The sequence below is a fragment of the Haplochromis burtoni genome, unplaced genomic scaffold, assembly GCF_018398535.1.
Source record: "Haplochromis burtoni strain Fernald_Lab_line unplaced genomic scaffold, NCSU_Asbu1 Contig_812, whole genome shotgun sequence".
Lineage (NCBI taxonomy): Eukaryota > Metazoa > Chordata > Actinopteri > Cichliformes > Cichlidae > Haplochromis > Haplochromis burtoni.
In genome coordinates this window covers 65014-87581 of record NW_024583173.1, presented here as the reverse complement: position 1 = coordinate 87581, position 22568 = coordinate 65014, and the positions used below count along the sequence as shown (strand labels likewise).

The window sequence follows — 22568 nt, the reverse complement described above, 5'->3', positions numbered from 1 at the left end:
AATAAATTGAATGTTCCTCTGCAGTTCTAACAGTATTTTAAAGTGTTTCATAAACACATAGACTCAACAGCCACTTTGTTAGGTACACCTGTTCAATGCTAAGTACACTCTGATGAGAGAAGTAGCTCCAACTCAGTACTAGCAAGGTGTACCTAACAACGTGGCCAGTGATAGTAGATTATGAACGGGAAAACAAAACGATATCTACATATCGACAGTTCTGCAAACAACCCCACCCCGACTCCATAAAACCAGATAAACAGGCTTCAGCCCTGAGGAGGGACATTGCTAAAAGCTCTCCATGACCTAAAGGGGATACTATGAAGCAACTTCAGTGTAGGAAGGCTTTCTTTGCGTCGCTCAGACATATGAGATTGTTGATAACCTCTGTTACCAACAGAGCTTGATGTAGAAAACCTAGTGCAGCTTCACTAGTAATCTGGGCTTTCCACTTCAGGGTTGAGAAACTTTAATAACATACAAGAAAATATCATGCCAAAAAGCAAAATGAGTGAGGTGGAACAAATCCAGCAAAAGAGAAACCGTGCAGGAAAGTGTCTTAATGCCTGCTCAATCATCCAGGTACGTAAATCTCCAAAAGTTGATTCTGTTCATCTGGACGTAGCATTTTCAGTGGGAGAAACGTTTCGCCACTCATACCAGGACTGTGCAGTCTTTTTATACCTACAGGCCAGTGGATACTCTTTCCATGATGAGGATGTACACATCCTGATGAGGAAGGGATGCTGGTTTGAACGGGGAGTCAAGGAGGCCATTTACGTGAAAAGGGAAAGACCATCTCTGAATCGAGGAAGGGTACATCTTACAAATGCTGTGATTGCACCCATTCCCCAAATCTGAATTGTACTCATGGCCTTTGATCAGTGGTTGTTGAAGAAGCCTGACGAAACGTTTCTCCCACTGAAAACGAACAGAATCAACTTTTGCAGAGTGCAGAAAAGTGTTCTTTTCTTGTGAATTTATAACTGATTAACAGCAATTAAAAAAAACAACTGGTAAGTGACCAAACATAAAAGAATATGTGAACATTTGCTGCATCAGTAACCAAACACCTGTAAATTCCAGTGACAATGTGAGAGAGAAAGCATGAGGAACCTAACTGCATGGTTTAGGTTAAGTGGCGTTACTAACGTACCAACCAACAGGTCTGCATATATAAAGTTCTCTTGGGTAGTGATCTAACCATGGTGCGTGCTTTCATTAACAGAATTTATGATAATGGAACTGGTTTTAAACCAAAACTCTAAACACACCTCACTAAGCCATTAATCTCACATAGTACACCCCCGGCAGGCCTGTTCCTGTATTTGTTCAATCACATCAAATAGGAGATATGTCCACCATAGTACTCTAAAGCCTTTGAGTTTAGTTGCACAGTGCTTATAATACATGATTGCTTGATATCAAACAAATAGTTTAAATACTGCAAGTTGAGTCATCCACAGTGGCTGGCCAAAAAACACAACTCTGAGGACTCTTCTGAAATGTTTTCTCAGTATTCAGTGTGTGTGTATGCACACTTCAGGCCAGCACTTGTCTCTGGCTGCACGTCAACAGGTGTGGCAAGAAGTATGATGCTGTGCCATCATCAGGGATGAGCTCCAGGAATTCTGCGGGGCTCATCTCCATAGCAACTACGACAAGCGTCTCTGTTGACAAAAAACAATTCTCATTAAACTCAAGTACACACACACAGGAGATGTTATTTCCTCATACTTCTAGTTTCTTTGCCAGTATCAGTAAGTAATTTCCTGATATTTCTTTAATTCCCATCATAATATATCCACTTACAGAAGTGGCTTGGGGTGTGCCCAGTCTACCCAACCCTGCTACACCCTCAGAGTTCACTTTGTTTAATCATATTGTAATGAATTGCTATTCATTCCCCAGCACAGATATCCAACACTTTCCCAATGACAGCAATTTAGTTGCTGAAGTTACAATTTACTGCCTGCATGAAATGTGTTCAGGGAACATCACCCTGAACACATTTCATGCAGGCAGTCAATTTTGCTTTTGAAAAGAGGACGATTGACGGTGTCTGTTCAAAACATGACTACACAGAACAGACAGACAGGGGGTTTGGGCTTTCTTGAGAACCACTTTTTCAACCAAGATGAATGACTGAATGAAGTCGCTTGGCACACAAAAACAAAGACCAAATGGTAAAATAAAATTACATCCAGCTATTTTTTTAAGAACCAGTTTAAGTTTTAGACCATTAAACTGATTAAACTGTTGAAACTGTTTGAAGATCTGGACTAAGATGACTTCATTGCTTGTCATTTTAATATTGTATTCTACAGTTTAAATGATTCAAATCTGTTCCCTGAGCACAGAATCCATTATTAATTACAGGTTTCTGAATAGCTGAGGATGTGACTTAAAGTAGGGATTTAATGTGAATTCATTTCATGTCAAAAAAAATTTCAAACCTGCCAGACGGCTTTGCCACGTAATAAAATTATAAGTCTGAACAATACAAGGTCATTAGTGAGTCATGACTGACGAAAGCACAGCAAATCCTAATTGTTTTAAACGAAAGTGAAAGCTCTTTGGAAAAATACCTCTACCTTTGAGAGCAGCCAGGAGGATGCTGTTGTCTGAGGCTGCTCTTGTGCGATCACAAAGCTCTGGGAGGAGCTTTTGCCACCAAAGTGCCTGCGGAGATTAGACATGTGATTGAGACGGGAGTTGAATTAGGTGCGAAATTAAAAATAAACTAAAAAGTGTAGCTACAGACTTCAAATGTAAGCCCCGTGATCAGTACAGACCATGTTTTTCTCCTGTAACTGGTGATTGGCGTAGGGTATGATCGCTTGAGGACATCTGTCCAGCAACTTCTCAATGCTCCTATCATACTGCCCCCTTCTGGTAGCGCAAAGGAGGTGCAGGCTGAAGCCCCATAAGGTTTCGTCTGACAGGCGCTCCAACAAAGGCACGACGGAGCCCACAGACAGAGATGGACCACACAGCAGAGACTGCACACACAAACAGGAACACTTAAAAATACAATTACAGAATAACAGCAGCTAGATTTTAAATTAAAGTCCACAAGAAGAAAAAGAAACATAAAGAAACATAAATAAACTTCTATATGTCACCAAGTCCACTACTGATAGCACAGATAAAATGTTTTCTCTTCAAATGTCACTGACCTACATATTTATTGCAACAAGTTCACAAGCCATGGAATGCATGATGGCCCCGTATTACTATAAGTTCCAGTAATGACCGTGAATAGGGCATCACCCTACGTGGAATGCAGCCATCAATTGTACACCTGTGCTTTGCCAGCTGAGACAAGTCAAACGTTTGTCACAAACAAAATGTATTTGTCACTGTGGCGGGGTGTTGTCTGGAGTGCCTCTGCAGGGGAGATGGACACACCTACGCGGCATTGGCAATCATGCCTCGCCGGCATAAAAGCAGTTCCTGACTGTCTTGTTGTAGTCGGTATGTAGTTGGCTGGTGGCTGAAAAGCTGCAGCTGTGTGTGTTTCAGAACAGCAACTGTGTGTGTTAGTAATAAAGATGCTGAAAAGCATTAAACTGTCACACACTGAAAGTCCCCGGGGGCTGAAAAGCGCAGTTACTTCAATGGCCAGTTGAAGATGGCTCCAAAAAACAGCTCCCAAATTTATAGCAGAAGGAAACATTTACAGCAACAAACAAAATAGATTTCCCTCTTCATAATGAATGCACTGGGGATATTTGTTTTGTTTTATAAAAAGGCATAAACCACAACTATCAGCACTTTCTCAACAGGAGTTTCATTTACTGCTGTAGGAGTACTGAGGGTTTTATTGTAAAAGCATTTAAGGGTTTTATTGTGAACAGAAAAAAAGGGGTCTCTTCACAACCGAGTAGAAGAAATTGTGTTTCCTGCACAGGTTGGGCAGCAATTCAGTGATGTCTCAGTGGCTGCATTAGTCTGTTATACACTAAGGTCCAACTATATTTGGACAATGACAAAGTGTTTTTTCTTATTTTACCTGTTTACTGAAATATCTTCCAATTATAGTTATATAATGGAGATCAATGGATTGCATTTGAGGATATCCACATTAAGATTGGATGAAGGGTTGAGGAGTTTTAGCTTGTTAACATGTTCCACCCTCTTTTTAAAGTAATCGGACAGTTAACTCAAATGCCATTTCATGGGCAGGTGTGGGCATTTTCTTTGTTATGTCATTATCAATTAAGCAGATCAAAGGCCTGGAGTTGATAGACCTGTTTTTTTTGCTGTAAACCGACAACATGCGGTCAAAGGAGCTCTCTGTGCAGGTGAAACAAACCATCCTTAAGCTGCGTAAACAGAAAAAACCCATCTGAGAAAGTGGTACTATAGTAGTGATGGTGTGATGAAGCCCCGTGAATGTGTCAAATCTTTCCGGCCAATCGGTTCACCAAAAGGCAGATCACACAAAGCAACGTTTAACAGCTCATTTGGATGTGCTGACATCTGCTGGTCATTCCATGTACAGCAGCCCTACTGTGATAATGCAAGGGGCTGACATAACAGTCGATATATAAATGTAAAGATGTATCAATTGGAGAATACCGATATGAGGTCCTGTATAATATAAATATATACATACATACACACACACCTCTTACTAACTATCCTCTCTGAGACTGATTTAAGACTTATTATTGGGCTATAGCATGTCAAAATGCCCCCTAACTGCTAATATTATTTGACCTTTTCGGTTGCTCCATAATTCGCTAACAATCTCCGTGCGCTCTCGTGATGATCCTCGGAATCACCTCAGATCCAGTTCATGCAAAAAACGAATTTTCTCCTCTTTTCAGCAGCTCCAATCACATAACAGGACACATCATTTCAGAGAGTCATTGGTCATTCGTCACGTGATATTCTGAAGAACCATACAGGCCTTGACATGGGCTTCATTTGGACACGTCCCCTTTACTCGGCAGTGCCGAGTGAGCTGTCAATGGCCATGAGTACCATTCACAGAGAGTTGGGGAATGGCTGCAATCACAGCATTGTAAGATGGTGAAAGATGGTGAATGGTACTCATGGCCATTGGTGGTCTTTGATCAGCGGGCCTTGATCAGTAGTTGTTGATCAATGATCGTGAGAATTTGCATAATTATGATGAAGGAACTGACCTCACAGCCCATTGTTCCTACAGTGGTGCTAGTTTCAGTCATTATGCAAACGTACTATTTATAAGATTGGGGAAACCTGCAGTTAACTGAGACTGAAGAAGTCACTTGGATGAGTGACGAAATGTTCCTCCCACTGAAAACGCTGCATCCAGATGAACAGAATCAACTTTTGGAGAAAGAAAGCACTGCTGAACTCAGCAACGCTAAAAGACCTGAACACCCACAGGAGACAACAGTAGTGGATGATCACAGAATCATTTCCATGGTGATGAGAAAACCCTTTCACAACAGCCAACCAAGTGAACAACACTCTCCAGGAGGTCGGCGTATCGATGTCCAAGTCTACAGTAAAGAGAAGACTGCATGAAAGTAAATACAGAGGATTCACTGTGAGGTGTGAGCCACTCAGAATCCTCAAAAATAGAAAGGCTACATTGGACTTTGATTAAAAAAAAAAAAAAAAAAAATCTAGAAAAGCCAGCCCAGTTCAGGAAAAACACTGTTTGGAAAAATGAAACCAAGATTAACCTCTACCAAAATGATGGAAAGAAAAATGTATGGAGAAGGTGTGAAACAGCTCATCATCCGAGGTAGTGTGATGGCTTGGACATGCATGGGTGTTAATGGGACTGTGACACTGGTGTTTATTGATGAAGGACAGAAGCAGCCAAATGAATTCTGAGGTATTCAGATACACACTGTCTGCTTCAATCCAAAAAAAAATACAGCCAAAGCAACCCAGGAGTTCATTAAAGCAAAGAAGTGGAATATTCTTGAATGGAAAAGTCAGTTACTTAACCCAAGTGAGCATGCATTTTACTTCTTGAAGACTAAACTTGGGACAGAAATCCCACAAACAAACAGCAGCTGCAGGGAAGGCCTGGAAGAGCATTAAAAAGGAGGAAACCCAGCATCTGGTGAAGTCCATGAATTCAAGACTGTCATTGACAGCAAAGGGTTTTCAAAAGGTTTTCAACCAAGTATTAGAAATTAACATTTTATTTTCAGTAACCTTTGAGCACCGGAAATGAAGGGATTGTGTTAAAAAACGCTTTAGTTCCTCACATTTTTATACAATCTTTTTGTTCAACCCACTGAATTAAAGCTAAGAGTCTGCACTCCAGCTGCATCTGAGTTGTTTCATTTAAAATATATTGTTGTAACATAGAAGTAAAATTAGAAAAAAAAAAGTTGTCTCTGTCTAAATATTTATGGACTTAACTGTATTGAATCCATGCAGTCAAAGCAGACTTTAGAAAATACCTGCAGTTTGTGCAGCGCCTCCAAGTGTTGGGAACTGGTAATGTCTGTTGGACTTAGAAGAATGAGCCATGGATACAAAGCACCGTAATGAGAGCACGAGTTGATCTGGAACAGACACAAACATGGGAGCAGCTGATTGGATGAAACGTGTGTCTTTAAGATCTGGTTATTGAACAAATTAAAAGAATTGGGGGGGGGGGGTTACTAAACAGAGCCGTACCAGGTCATCAGCACTTTTCAGTGACTTGCGCTTTGGAGCCGTGTGCTTTTCTGACTTTGTATTTGTTAGACGGTCGATGTAGACAGAAGCCAGCCGAAACAGAAGCTCCTGAATGACAGCGTCATTTGATGATGCCATGAGCATCGCCTCCCAGAAGTCGACCTGCAGGCTGTTTTCACAACGCAGCTCCTAAAAGCGTAGAAAGCATCAGATTCTGCAAAACTGAAATTAATTCTACATCCAAGTGTAGAAAGGCAGTAATACAAATCAGTGGGTTGATATACTATCCTCCAGGCACTGCACTTCCAGGTGCCAATAGTACCTTGAATATGTGATCGGCTTCTTCCAGCTTAACTTTGCTGTTCTCATGTAAAGCCACCATGGCAGCCACCAGCAGTCCAGGCTGAGAGTCGGCCATCTGGCGGGTTAAAGCTGTGGGATAAACACGTCTATGCTGGTTTGCACATCCACCATAGAGCAGCAGCCTCGGCTCCTCGATAAACCCGTACACTAGCAGCATCTACGCACAGAATGGAAAGGGACCAACTTTCTTTATTTTGGTCCATTTTGTGTGGAAAAGTATATAATATAAAAAAAAATATTGACATACAATTAAAAAAAAAAGAAGCAATATCATGTAGCAAATTTTGACCTTGCACTGCACCTTGAGCAGTTAGTACACCAAAGAAAACAAGTGAAATCCTGACCTCAGCGTGTCTCTCCATCAGCTGTGTGTACTGCTGCAGGTCACCCAAACGCAGCATCATGGTAGCCATGGTGATTGTCAGTGAAACCGACACGCCCACCAAGTCCTCCAGATTTTGTAAAATTTGCAGCGTCCGAGCAGGACTGACATTTATCATGCAGGGGCTGGTGCACACGCTTATGAGCATTACAGGCTCTGATTGGCTGAAAATGTCAATGACCTGATCAGCTGCTTCCTGCAGGGAAAGAAAGATTAAAAAGGTTCCCCGTCTCTTTTGATTCAATATTTTGTATTTTTTTGTTCCCTTACTAATTTCTTAAGGTTTGTTGTGCATATTTGTCATGTTTAAAACAAATTTTAATATTTGACAAAGACATTCTAAGTAATTACAAAATGGTTTAAAATGATTATTTAAATTATTAAGGGAAAAAAGCTGACCAGCTGTGTGAAAAAGTAATCTCCTCAACTTGTTAAATCATGCTCATTTAGATCTTGTGTACCTGACTGAGGGTCTGCTCTGAGTCTTCTAACAGGAAATGTTTCAGGTAAAACAGGAAGCCAGGGCCATAGGAGGAAGGGCTGCCCGGAAATGGCCGATTCCTGGACATGACCTCTGTGAGTGACAGACCAGACATCCTGTAGTACGGCAGAGCAAGGTGACACTCCCTCTGACCGCCCCTTAGAGAAAAGAAGAGATTAAAAGTTTTGCTGAAACAAATTTTAATAAAATAGCCAGAAAATACAAAAACTGAAGGTAAAGGTGTCCAACAGAGTAAAATCTCATTGACTGAACACATTTAAAAACCCATAAAATGTTATTATCAATGCAGAATGTGCATGGACCTTAAACTTTAAAGGCTAAAAATAACAGAGGCTTCATCAGTGCCCTCATTAATCATTAAATTAAGGTGTATTTAGGTTATTTTGCCAGCGAGTTAAGCAAGTGAACATATTAAGGAGACATTTTCTACACATTCAAAGGGATATTAGCCCTCTAACCTGCCTGCAGGAGAGGTTGTGTGTTACCTGCTGAAACTGTCTCCCAGCTGGGCACAGTTCTCCCTCAGCGCCTCCTCCAGCACTTGTCGATCTGTCCTGTGATCTGCTGGGCCACCTGGGCCCGTCTGTTGCTCGTCTGATGCGTGTAGTAGAGCAGCACGCAGGAGGAGGTGAGCTTCGCTGAGGAGGTGTCGCAGACTCTGGGCCTGTGGGTTGGTCTCTGCATAACGCTGACTGTACTCAACCTGAAAAACACACAAATCACAAGTGATTGCACAGCAGGTCTGTATTTGTTTAGTTTTTCATATTCATCATCAACAGTTGCGCAACACACAATTCGGGCAAATGAGAGTTACCATCTCCTGGTAGAGAGTAAAGGGGGGGACGGTGTCCACAACATAGAGGTTCCATCCATGTCCCGCTGCACTGCTTTCTTTGGTAGAAGACACTGTCCACCTCCTGCTCCTGAGATCAAACATTACACAGCAACATATAGAAAAATTAGCAAAGATTTTGACCATTGAGTCACAACATACACAGAAAGAATCCTGTACTTATACCCACCTTTGTTGTGATCTATTGTAGATATTTTAACTATAAAAAAAAAAATTGCCTTTACAGGACATCAACAAGACAGTACAGACACACACAAAGTAAACATTGCACAACAAGAAACAAAGAACCAATAAACAAACAAGATATTCCCAGGAAAGAAAAACAACAAAAACAAACATCCAAAATACACTGGATGAGAAACAAAGTGCATATTGCTGAAATGCAGTACTACATTTTACAAATTCAAACAAACTGTTAAACTGGGCACACACTAAACAACTGTCAGAATGATCATGAGGACATAATCTAGCCTATAAGATCTGCTTCATTTGCTCTCAGTTAGTTTTTGCAACCAATTATTGCCTGTTCATCTTTAAACAGGTTTATCATTTGACACCAACGAGTACAATGGTAGCCTGGGTGCCCCTGGCTCCTCGCTTAGTAACACTGCAGTAGGTCTAGATTGATACACCACTTTCCATTTAATTATTAGTTATTAATGATGTTTTTGTCCCGTCTTCCTCCCCTGCCATCTGGCAAACTGCAGATTATACCTAATTTTTTAGCACATTTAGATCACGTGAAGCTACAGATAGACAACTATGATCGTTTAGCTCTCTACATGCGCTGTGCTACATCAGTGGCTAACACTTCACAGCATAATTCAGCTGTTTGTTAAGTGTCTGCCCAGCTTTAACAAACAGTTAGTGAACAGGGTAACAGGAGCTTCATACCAAGGGTATGTTGAGGTGTTTGTTACACGGTGAGGGGCTTGTGTGTGTGCATCTGTGTCAGTCAAAGAGAAAGAGTTACAGGAATCCAGGAACCTCAGTGATAAAATTGTCTTTTTAGGTCAATTCTAACACGATTAGTTTGTGAGAAAAAAAAAGACACAAACACACACCGAGGGCAGTTAGGCAGGTTACCATGGCTAGGTTTAGAAACTAAAACAGGAAGTGCTGTCTCTTTTAGACCAAGCTGCAAAACTCACACAAACACTTTAATCATTTGGGTTTTTGGAGTTGGGCGTTCGTCTCGTAATCGGAAGGTTGCCGGTTCGAGCCCCAGCTCCGACAGTCTCGGTCGTTGTGTCCTTGGGCGAGACATTCCACCCGTTGCCTACTGGTGGTGGTCAGAGGGCCCAGTGGCGGCAGTGTCTGGCAGCCTCGCCTCTGTCAGTGCGCCCCAGGGCAGCTGTGGCTACAATGTAGCTTGCCATCACCAGTGTGTGGATGTGTGTGTGAATGGGTGGATGACTGGATATGTAAAGCGCTTTGGGGTCCTTAGGACCAAGTAAAGCGCTATACAAATACAGACCATTAACCATTTTTTAAACAGAAATGACTGACTGCCTACTGTCACAGGGTTTCTGAACTTCTTCACAACACATGCAACTTACTTGCTTAACGATCTTTTCTGCTAGTTCTTTATTTCTTATGAATCCAAAAAAAAGCGATTTTAAATTTTTATATAATTTTATATTTGCCTTTCTTTATTTTCTATATCAAACGGCATGATCACTAAGTTCTTATCAATGAAATAATATGTTGTTTGTGATTTTAGGTTATGCTTTTGGTATATTTGCATTTCTTTCTGTCTGTCAACACGATAGCTGGACAAGTTTTGAATGGATGCTGATAAAAGTTAGTAGAGTCGGGTCATGTTAACAATACGTTCAAATTCTGCCTTACATCCACCAAGGTCCTTAAAATCAACACCATGATTTATTGGTTGACAAAAAGCTTATAACTAAGAAACTATGATTCTTACAAGTGTGGTGTGTATTGTCAACATAAAGAAAGTACCGTATAAGTATTTAAAATATGTAAAATTTGACCTCTGACCTCTCTTCAATCAATAGATTGATCTGAAGGTTGCACGGCTTTAAAAAACTACGTTTCTTAAATAAACTTGTGATCAAAAATTAATTTTACTAAAAAATGAATTGAATCCCACACATGTCCTATATTAACATAAAAAAAATAGGTTTCAGCAGGGCAAATAACAAACACCTTCACGCTTTGCAGAGCAGCAAAAAAAAGCAAACTCCTTAAAGTACGTTTAAAAAGAACAGAGATATACAAATATACCGAAAATACAACACTATTACCTTAAAGAGTAAATACTGCTTAGAAAGTGACCTCCCTTGGTGGAGGTTTGTGTTCTTGGAGTCCTTTTAGTTTTTTAAAATGTTTTTAATGGAGTTCCTCTAACCTCTACACGGAAGCAAAGAAGAATCATTTAGTCTTGTAACATAAGATTAACAAGGGTTACAGAAGGGGACTTTATAAGGATTTCATTTGAGAACAAGAGTGTTTTGAGGGTCTCGTCATTGCAGCTTGGCCTGAAAGTGACAACAAGGACAGGGGTTGGATGGGTTTTGGGTTTGTCTTACAGTAAGGGGCGTGATAGAAGGCTCTCCAGAGCTGGCGTGGTTGCGGGATCAATTCCCACCGCCAGGAAAATACCAGTCAGCATGTTGTGTTCTTTCAACTCGCTATAATAACAACAACACACACGTACACACATACAGTAAACAGGCTCATAAATGTTCAAATGTTTGTGCGTACATGCATGTACATGCAAGTAACTGCAGGGAAGTATCTGAGGTCAAACCTGAAAAAGGTGTACAAAAATCAAAAGGTGTACAAATCAACATGGCGGCGTGTTTGTGCGTACAACTTACAGGCCCCTGCGCTGTGTGCCACGTTCGGTCTCCTCCGGTGTCTCTGCGTCGGCGGCAGAGAGCAGGATGACATGGCGCCCGTACACGCACATCGACCGCAGGCCGATGAAGAGCTGCATCCTGAGCGCACAGACCTCCAGGCTGCAGGGTGGGCAGGCCTTACAAACACACACACACACACGCAAATGTTAAATGTGTTCTCATTTACAGACATGTAATAACAATCCATACAGATATTAGCGCAACCAACTGGATCTCTGCAGTGAGGGGAGCACTGAGGCTGAACTTTCTTTTAAATTAGCTTCGCTTATTGTAAATGCCAGGCTCATACCTTCATGGTCGTATCGATGTAGGGGTCTTCAATCCTGGCTGCTAGTGCTGCACATCGTACTGTAAAACACTGCAATGCACTCCTACCAGCCACACAGAGAAATGTACTTGTAATCCACAAAGAAAGTAAGAACCACAGATTAAAAATTACACACCAACTTTTCTATATTTGGGTATAATTGGAATATCATGGAAATAAGGCTTGATGGGTTTGATGAAAAAGGTAATCTATCTGATGTTTGGTGAACTGTTGAATTTAGAGCCCTATTTTTTTTAAACCCGTGTAAAATGTAAATACACACAGAATGCAGGCTCCTTCAAGGCTGCAGACATACTTTGTTATAACGTGCAACAGGTGGTCTGTTAGCGCCGCCTCCAGGACCTTCTCTGGATACTGATATGCTGACAGGAGCTCAACTCCACCCTTCAGACTGTACAGGTAGCCCGTGGTGGGGAGGGAGAAGAAGCAGAACACACATGTCGCTTCATCGGGAGACACTGACTGGTTACCTGGGGAGAGAGTAACAATCCCTCAAAAACAATGATTGGGCAAAAACGCACACAAGGACAAAAAGAAAAAGGATTATTTTTTACAACATGAGCAAACTGCACCGAAATGTGAAGGTGCTGTAGAAATACCACAGAGATATTTCTATAGCAATGAAGCTTTACATGCACTCATCACGGGCATGAATGTCATGGTATGACACTTCACTGAAATGCAATGTTTTTTTAAAGTCATTAAGGATGCATGCTGTGCAATCATTTCACACTAGAGCAAAACAAAGAGTTCAAAACATCATTAAAAGTCCAAAATTACCATGAAATTCATGCCTGTGATGACTGAATGTAAACTCCTGAACATACTACAATGTCTCAGAAAAAAAAATTCCATTTCTCCTCATTTCAAAACAGATCATCTTGCACTGTTAACTCGACACTGATGTTGTACTCACCAGTGAACAATGGGTAAAGCTGTAGGGAGTGAAGCTGCATCTCATCCATGCTGCATCCTTGGAAGAACTCTGGAGAAAAGTGCCTGCAGGACCAGAGGGAGTTCAGTCAAACCTCAGCTGGGAGAAATATTCTTAAGGAACAAACTCAGAAGTGCAGACACACCTGAAAAGAACGTAAGAAAGTGCATACTGCCTTCCTTCTTCCAGCCCGGTTTTTTCAATGCTAACTGGGATGTCGCAGTCTTTAGCTCGATCGCCAAGTAACTCCTGGTGTCTCGGAACAACCAGAAAGTCAGCCTGGTCTTCCAGATATTCTGCTGTGCATGCAGAAAGATCACAGATTGCATGTCACAGGTCACTCCTACATTTGATAAAATGTCTCATGCTCTGCTGCATGTGGACAATTTCAAAGTATGAGCTTGAATGCATTTTTTATGTTGTTTTCTTAGTATTAAATCTGTAGAATAAAACCAAAAAGAATGCTTGAGAACTCTGTAAAAATGTCTAATTGACAGCTTCAGTAATGTAAGTCATATTCATAAAGGTCTCTGTACTCATCCCTTTCTAGTTAAATAGAAAAAAAAAAAATCACCCCAAAGCCACGACTTAAAACACATTATAGAGCATTTACATGTGTGCCGTTACCGTTATTTGTGTCCAGTGGTTCCTCCAGGGTTTGGGGTTCAGAGGTTTCATCCAGTTTTAATATCAAGACTTCCAGCTCTCCTTGCACAGCCACATATGTGTCGCACAGTGCCACCTAGCGGTCAAAATATTTAGGAAAAAAAAAACAAAACAAGGAAAAATGCTTAAGTTAGAAATTTCCCAGTACGACAGAAATTGTTCTCTTTCTCTCATTATGTAAATGCAAGCTATCCACTCAGAAAAGGCTTACATTTTTAAATATAAATAGGTGCAGTGAACATGGTTGATATAACAGTTTGACACAGTCACAGATAAAAATAAGTGAAGAAAAGCACCTGCTTAGGTGTGATTTTTGGAAGGTGCAAGATGACGGAGCGTTCAAAATCCAGGACGGAAAGATTCTGGCTGGAACTTGAAGACTGAGCTGTTGGTAGAAAACAGGCCTATTGAACAGAAGCTTTTTAGTCCTAATTCACATCTAATGTAAACTCTTTGCCATATGAAATAAAATACACACGGCTCATTGTAAGACATCCTTCTCTGATCAATGATCAGATGATGATTTGTAGATAGTTGCGATACAAAATGAGTGTTTGACTGAAAATATCTTAATAAATTAATAAATGTGTGTTTTTTTAGTTACCTTGACTCTGACCGCAGCGCTGCCGAGTGTTTGGCCAGCTGCTCTGAAGACTCCGATTCTCCTGATTTTCCTCCCAAAGAAACAAACATTATTCCAGTGTAACATAGTGTGTAGGTTATCATTGAGTCTGCTCATTTTCGATGAGAGACGTTACCACAACATTTGATCTTTTTACAGCCAGCTATTAAAATAAATGGTGTTAAGCTGCCACCTTAACAAAACCTTGTAAAGGTACTCATCACATTTGGAAAATACTTTAAAATCTTCTAAAAAAGAGTGCAAGTTACCAACAGTATGTGCGGGAAAAAAATCTTTATGTCCAAGACGTCATATTATATTGAAGAGATATTATTTAAAGCAGGGATGTTGAACATAAGGCGTGGGGGCCTGAATTGGCCCATTAAAGACTCCCATCTGGCACACAAAGCACCATATCACAAATCAGTACCACAAAATGGTGTATTGAATAAATGCAGCATCCATTCTGTCCTGAGTCCAGCATGAGAGGAAGACCAAAGCCCAACGGAGATGCTTAAGAAGCACTGAAATTAATGTGGGAGGTATTGTGGAGCAGCAGACAAAGGTTGAAGCACCTTGAAATCGACCCTTATCAGAGAGAAGCTACACCGGTTTGCACAAAAAAGTAACAAAAACTTAAATAAACAGTCTTTAACAAATTAAAGACATTATTGAATTGTAAATTTAAATGCAGATAAACTCCATAACGTCAATAAAGCAGGTAAACTTTGATTAAGAATTGAGTTCTTACCAGGTTCTGCTGGTTGTGTTGTCTCAACGTAAAGAGAACCAGAGTGTTCTCAGAGCCAACCAGCAGGTCTCCTCTAACCGGGCAGCAAGACACGGCAATGGGCCGCTCTGACAGAGGGATCTCAATAATCTCCATCTGCACTCCACCCCACACAGATGCTCCACCCAGCAAGTGGCCCAACAAACGAACCCCAACGCGGGCTTTCTCCTCTGCCTGAACAGAGGGCAAATAAGGCATTAACATATTTCCCAGTGTGTAATTAGAAAACAGCAATATACATGACAGCTGCAGACTGCCTTTGGTGGAATATAATTTGCTTATTTCTTCTTGCTCTCAGCATAATTTATCCATAACTATGCACATGTTTAAACGCCCTTTATACCATTTGCTTTGACAGTCTGTCTCTAACATAGATAAGCTTGGACATATGACCATTGAGACTAATTGAGGGTGCTCGTGACCTCAATTTGAAGGTTTTGTATAGTGTACTGTGATATGAAGATAACAGGACGTGCAGTTCAAATGAAGACAGCTAGCTAGAGAGCTAGAACAATCTGACAACAACATCTGACTACCAGTTACAAAAAATTCACAGTTTAAATCTGAGAGATAGTTTTTTCTTACAAAAGCTTATTATATTCCTTAGTTTAATCACATTAAAGCAACATAAGATTTATGCATAGAACCATAATTAAACTAATTCACAATGAGCCGAGTCAAGTTTGCCATTCCAAAGAAACGCATTGGAGATGATCTGCATCCATTAGAGCAGACTGATAGACTGACTGACTGATTATGTGTTAGCATCTATCTGCATCCATAATCTAGATGCTAGTTATTTACAAACCTTTGCTACGCTTTGTGAGACTGACCGCAGTCATTTCTAGGTGGACTGCAACTGCTTGGAGACAGGTTGCATACCACCAGAGCGAGGTAATCCTAGTTAAAGGTGGTGTGCATTCAACCTCTGGGCAACCAGTTGGTCACTGCAACTACTTGCAATCTGCCGCCGAATGAAAAATCACCTCGCAACCACTTTTTCCCCTAACCACAAGGAGGTTTCTGTCCTATTTTTACTCAAGATGGTTCTTGTGTACCTGGTAACGCCAGTTGGTGTAGGCTCTCAGGTAGGTGGCATTGTTCTTTTCCTCAATGGTCACCAGGTAGTCTCCTAGAAGTGAGTGAGCACAGAGGAGGCAGTGATAAAACCCAAGATTTTTCAGTGTCTAGAGTCTTTATTTTTGATGCCTGTCCAGTTTACACTGTCATCACTTGAAGCCATTTTGCTCACATATGGGAGACGGACAGCAAAAAAAGTGAATGTCAGTACAGAGGGTAGAGGAAGACAGGAAATGTCTTTACCTATCTTGCTATGCTGGATGCTCCTCACAGCGCCCATGGTGGAAAAGCGGCAGATGAGGGGGCAGCCCTCCACCTCCAGATTGTACGCCTCCACCTGGATTCAGTTCAGCACAACAGTGTCAGGCTACTACAAAGGGTTAGTTACTAAATGCTTAAGTAAGATGAGGAAGACAAAACATCAATAATAACCTTTGAGCATGATGTAATTCAAGTGGTCTGGAGCGAAATTAACTCGTCCCAGTGGAGTTAACGGGACTGATATGCCCTCAAATACCTTTGCACATCTGGTGGGAGAGGCTTAACACAAAGCTGACTATTTTATCTTATTTTGCCTCGCTACCACCAAAGTCATTACTAAAATAAATACATTTTTAAAAAGGTCACAAACTGTAAACATAAGCACATTAAAGCAACCTTGCATCCTCCAGTCGCCACCACAAAAATAGCTCCACCTCCACAGCAGACCAGTCCGGGTTCCTTCTCCACCTGAGCCACAGAGTGGGAAAGCAGTGAAGACGAGAGCGTAGGTAATAAAACACGGCTGACACGGGATCAGCGTCAGTCAGGTTTCACTTTACCTGCACAATCTGCTGAGAGGAGAAAGGATGGCAGTTGTAGACGTGCACCATGTTTGGTCTTCTTCTGGCAAGAGGACTCTGTACAAGGTGGAAATTTAAAACAAGAAAAACAAAACCCAAAACATTAGTTAAGGTGCTTCATTCTTACTTTATCTGTGCTTCTCAGAGGCTTCATCCATCAGGGTAAACAGGACTACTACAAGAAAAGGGATGCACTTAGTCTTAGGCGCTGGATTGTTTATCGATGAGGACTGATGCCATCTGGAAAGTTTTTCCTTTATTTGACACATTGGGCTAATTTGCATATATGCACATATAATTCTCGTGCAGTTTTTTTTTTTTTTACTTTTTACACATAAACATCATATCACACACACGAAAGTGTACTTCCTCCATTTCTTTGGTAGATATTTTTTGGCGTTTACTAGGAAAAGTTGTTGTTTTTTTACTGATCTGCAGGTCTGCGTCACAATTCAACTTACTTTTGACCAGTGAATTAGGCTAAAAACTCTTTCTGCAGACTTTCTCTCAAACTTTAACATCAGTCAGGGGGGAAAAGGCGAAACTATCGCAATTAAATCTCAGAGCACTGCGGGAACAACACGGTTGTAATAAAGGTAAAAAGAAAAAACACACTACAAACCTCTGCATTCAAGCCTGAATTTCTAGCCGTCCATGTGGGCCCGAAGCAGGGCTGTGGTCATCCCTGTGTGTTATTTCTGTAATCGATATCACATGCAGCAGTCTTGTGAGCAGCAGCACCCCCCGATAGTCTCACTTCACATCACATGAGCTCTTCGACCGACTATTTTCGTTCTTCTTACTTTTTTGACTTTCTACATAAAACATGCGACAGACGTTTTCCTTCGTGAAGTCGCTTTTCTCGCGGATTCTCCTCTCTTCCTACTTGAGCTTCGCTGCTGCAGTTTATTGATTTCACACCGCAAAGAAAGAGGAAGTAAAACGTCAACCACAACAATCCAGCGCCCGCCCTTTTCTGGTTTTGATTGGCTTACGAGCCTGCTTGTATTGCGTTCAACTTTTTTATTGGTTATCGAGCTGTCATAAAGTAAAGGGCTGGTTCTGTTTTGTCTTTTGTCTTAAATATTTGTTGACGTTTTTCATATACTTTCGTGACTTCTTGTAACCCATTACCATTTTGCAGATAGTATGATATATCATAGTATCGCAGAGCAGTTTGCCTCCTCCATCCAGCTTAGAGTATGAGTCCTGAGAGACAGGTCACCACTAAGGAGGATCCAGGGGGGGCCACTGGCCACCCCTCAAAATTTGAGGGTCGCCCGGTAAGATTGTCTTATGTTGGTAATAATTTTAATAAACGTGAACACAAGAGAGAGGAAGGCACCCTGCAATGAGTTGAAACATTAACTTGTTATTTATTCCTGATTATACAATTTTTGTCATTCGGATTGTGTCACTTTGCATGTTCCTCACAATTTCCCGGCGTCACCCCCTCCCCTCTGCTGCACCCCTGCACTCTTCTGTTTTTGGTGTGCCAACCCAATATTTTTAGTGACCCCCCATATGGCCACCCCATTAAAAAAAAATCTGGAGGCTGCCCTGCTGAGAGAGACATCTTACTTCAATAAAAGTAACAACTAAACTATTAAAGTAAAATAACAAATTAAAAATTAAACTTTAACACTGCAGATTAGTCTTCACAAGTGATCCCTACTATTTTAACGTATCAAATACAGCACCTTCACCAAAGCTGGAATGTCGCTGTCTAAAGAGAGTCTAATTATACTGTGAATGTCACATCAGCACCAATTCACCCATCAGTCAAATGTGAAGCAACACTGGGGCTGATTTATGTGAAGTTGCAACTCAGACCACTGGTTGAAAGAACATTACAAATGACACATTTTGTAATTATCAAGGATTTATTTTTACATTGGTGACAGAATTATTTTATTATGTATTTATTTTGTAACTTGTCAGATCAGATCAGTTTTATGTTGCCGTTTTAGGTGAATGGAAAGAAAACAGGTGATGTTATATTTTATAGAATCAATAATCAACTTCCAAAGGATGAAAATTAAATAAAAGAAAACATTTAACAGAACATGAACATGACAGCAGATATCCAAAGGGGGGCTACCATCATATCTGCCCTCTAACCTCTGTATCTGTAGATAACCTACAAAGGGGCACCAGATATAGTGAATCAGTGATTGATTACCTCTGTGAAATAGTGACTGTATCTCTAAAGGGACAGCTGAAAATATTTCAGAAGTCTTTTGGCACCATTTTACCTGATAATACATACATTTTTCTATTTCCTCTCTGCCTACTCTTGAGAACTACTCGTGGCACACTATTAACTATTTATTCAAATTTCATCAGTTCAAAAGACTCAGAACAAAATAATTTCCACATATTTGGAAAAGCAGTTTTCCAGATGAAATACATAACATACAGTGCAGATTAGGACTGTATACCAATAATGTTTCTATAGCCATTTAAATATATGACTTTCAAAGCTCAACGTTAGTGGAGTAAAGGTAGTGCTACTTTTGAAAGAACCATTTCAGTTTGTGGCTTTCCATTTTCCTCCACATGATGGCATCGTCCCTTCTTAAATACTACACGATTATTCCCAGTTGTTGCCCAGTAATATCACTACTTAGATATTGTGATGCAAAGAGGGGATCAGCCCCTCTTGAGGGATTGTTGCTGATTCGCTTACGTTTCTTGATGAATTGATTTGCTATATTTTGTAACTTAAAAACCGTCAGATTTAGTTTCAATCAAAAAGTGTAACGTGAGCTGACAAATACAACAAACAAACAACAACGCAGAACAAAAACTCACGTATAAAGTTAAGTGGTTTTAGGTTTTAGTTCAGTCTTTATTTTGAAGACGGAAGTCTTTTATTTTGAAAGGAAGACGATTTCGCCAGAAAGTAGCAGACGAAACATGAAAGTTAGGGAGACCAGGTGGAAACGTACATTTAATTAAGTTATTAATTCTATTTTTCTAAAAAAATAAAGTCTACAATGTGAACAAGGTATATACAACTTTAGAGTTGGCTAATGACTATTTGTGGGTTGATTTTGTTTCACCTTTTTTGTCCAGGTTTAAACCAATGACTATAGAAAACAGTTTTCTACAGTCATTGGTTTAAACTTAATTTGAAAAGGCGCCCGATTGATTAGCATGTAAATTATCAGGATGTCTAAGCCGGAATGCTAACTAGCTACTGCGTTCGAAAGTTTAAATATTTTACTTTTAATTTTGCTTACCTTTGCTCTTGAAAATAAATACATCGCAAATGGTGCTAACTGTACCACCTGCAAGTGACTCAGTAATCAAGTCTGCAACCCAATGGCCATAATTAGATTTAACTTACACTCAAAACCCCGAAAAGTCTCGTGTAACCTAAACGTTTGATGATATTTTAATCGGGGGTTTATTTAGATCATAATTTAAAAGAAATGACGGTGCAGAGAAACAGAAACGCCTCTAGCCTTCACAGCGGATAACACGCACACGAGTTCCTTTTCTGACAGAGCAGGACACCCTTTAAGTCCTGCTCCTCCACCCTCCAAAGACAGTGCTGCCGGAGGGCTTTTCCAGCCAATTAGCACCACCTTGATTTGCATTTGCCCCGCCTGGTCCTGCCACAGCATCAGAAGGTAACTGTAAGGTAGCCAACGAAGCGCCACTTTTACATGTCTTTTAATTGGTACTAGAGAAATAAAACGAAGACGCGTACTGTAGTTCAATTTTTCGTTGTCTGCTGCGGTCCTGACAGGTACTCCGGGGTCGGGGCTTTTCTCTGACTCTAGTAACTGAAATGGATGATACCATCTGCCCGCTAAGACTACACAGTCCCAAAACCAGGGTGCTGTAATCAGTACTCTGGCAGTGGGGGTCTCCTATCAGCTTTGCATTACATCCCCAGCAGATGTGCAGGCTGCAGGCAGCAGCCCGTCTGTGTCGCTCTGCAACTCTCTCAAGGTAAGACTGGTGTATGGGCACTTTTACCTTTAGGATTATTTGTTGCAAAAAAGCGAGAGAAATACAGTAAAGCTCCGGAGAGTCTTAACCATTTAAATCCCTTCTAATCGCTGCACTAAACTAGTGTGCATGTTTGAACTGCTAGGAGTTAAGACTTTGTGTGCTTGGAGGTGAAAGTGAAGCAGAAATGTTTTGCACTCACTTCTTTAACTTCTTTTACTGTTTTTCTAAATTGGCTTTTTAATGTAACTATTAAGTTACAATTATTGCAGGACACATTCAAGTTACATGGCATAAAAACTTCCTCACAAATATCCCTCAAACACTGGATGGTTTTGTTTTTTTAGTAACATGCTGAGAACATTTTGCTGCATTTAGCAAGAAAGATGAAACTGCAGAACTGCTAAATTCCACACAAGTAATAACTAGCTGTAAATTATCCTGGGTACATATCTGCAGTCATGTTTTATAGGCTAGAAATGTGTTGGCTCAGAGCTCATGAAAGCATTTCAGAGATTCAACCAGGGGTGTAAAATTAAACCCAACACACACCTTTAAGCGTGCAACAACTCTTTATGATATTAATTTAAATCACTGGCATATCAATTGTTGTCAGTCAAGCTGTTATAAGTATTGTCTTTGAGGGAAAGAGTGCAGTGTAGGTGATCCTTGACTGGAATTTGTGTACTTTTATGGGCTTAAATTACACTGTAAGTATTTTCCTCTTTCCCTTGAGGGTTGTAAAGATGCTTGTATTTAAATACTCTAATAAATCAGTGTAAATTTGCATCCCATAAAACGCTGAAATCAGCTTGGGAGAAGAGAATGAAAACTTTGAATGAAATGTAACTTTTGGAGGCAAAAATCCAAACCAAATGAAAGTTGCTGGTATTGTGGTGCAGTGTGATAGTAACTTTTCTCTCTGGACCAGTAGGACGGTGAAAGTCTTCCAGCGTTTCGTACAAATAAGATGTTTGCTGTTGTGTGGCTACTTAGCTGCAAGCCTGGCCTTGCTCGATATGCAGGTGTGTGTGATAACTTGATGACGTTGTCAAATTCACATATCCCCTTGGGCAGTGGTTTAGCATCGGCACACATATACGCGTTCACAAAATCCTGGCAGCTGCCAAGCAGATTTAATTCTGTTTCTTTGAGACAGAACTGTAGAGCAAATGGATAGAAATGCATAGATGATGGTAGGGAGGACAGCTGGAAATGAAAAGGATGCACAAACATGTCGTGAGGAGGAAAACACAGATGATGAAAGACAATGAAGAGAGGGGAAGTAGATGGAAAACAAGAAGTTTTTCAAAAAGAAAATAAAGTGAAAGGGGAGAGACTCAAAAGTATTTTTGCAGACTAAGAGGAGAACAAGCAACAAGAAAGGTTTTTTGATTTTGTCCTACTATGGTAACTCATTGACTTCTCCTCATCTGTTATATTTCTTCTGCTTCTATAGTTACTGTAACCTACAGATAAACATGTTTTGAAGGCGGCTTCAGACTTGTTCTTAAGGCGAGCACCCGACCACAGGGAGAAAATGATATTCCACATCACTCACATATTTATTTTCACACCTCGGAAGAGGTCGGGGAGTTTTTTGACTAACTATAATGTTGCCTGCATTTCAGTGCACAGTTCAAGTTTCAGTGAACACATTCAAAGCGAGTAAATTGGTGTTTATGGTGCTCACATTATAGATGTATGGTTTTTCTA

At 40.5% G+C, this 22568-nt stretch overlaps 1 protein-coding gene across 6 annotated transcripts; it reads right to left on the bottom strand.

The window, feature by feature from the left end:
• Positions 1-6: 6 nt before the first annotated feature.
• Positions 7-17833, bottom strand: hps3 (HPS3 biogenesis of lysosomal organelles complex 2 subunit 1). 6 transcript variants are annotated; one of them, XM_014330478.2, is made up of 25 exons: positions 17512-17833; positions 16869-16946; positions 16705-16776; positions 16291-16384; positions 16026-16099; positions 14929-15141; positions 14160-14232; positions 13852-13940; positions 13517-13631; positions 13035-13185; positions 12872-12954; positions 12251-12425; positions 11917-11998; positions 11586-11743; positions 11295-11396; positions 8701-8809; positions 8372-8589; positions 7846-8023; positions 7347-7580; positions 6962-7159; positions 6640-6828; positions 6420-6524; positions 2796-3002; positions 2595-2682; positions 7-1670 (listed from the first exon to the last, which is right to left on the bottom strand). In XM_014330478.2, the coding sequence occupies exons 2-25, from the start codon at positions 16917-16919 to the stop codon at positions 1543-1545; spliced, it is 3186 nt and encodes a 1061-aa protein (XP_014185964.1). In that variant the 5' UTR covers positions 16920-16946; positions 17512-17833; the 3' UTR covers positions 7-1542. The 6 variants fall into 6 exon arrangements, with proteins under 6 accessions (XP_014185964.1, XP_014185963.1, XP_005950760.1 ...); XM_014330477.2 differs by having other exon boundaries at positions 13035-13188; positions 17512-17832; XM_005950698.3 differs by having other exon boundaries at positions 13035-13188; positions 14160-14229; positions 17512-17832.
• Positions 17834-22568: the final 4735 nt, after the last annotated feature.

Excerpts from the sequence above, each read along its gene's own strand:
- hps3 (XM_014330477.2), bottom strand. The coding sequence starts at position 16,919 with ATGGTGCACGTCTACAACTGCCATCCTTTCTCCTCTCAGCAGATTGTG. Across the intron at positions 16,777-16,868 it reads CCTCTCAGCAGATTGTGCAG|GTGGAGAAGGAACCCGGACT; the intron begins GTAAAGTGAAAC and ends TCTGTGGCTCAG. Across the intron at positions 16,100-16,290 it reads CATCCAGCATAGCAAGATAG|GAGACTACCTGGTGACCATT; the intron begins GTAAAGACATTT and ends ACTCACTTCTAG.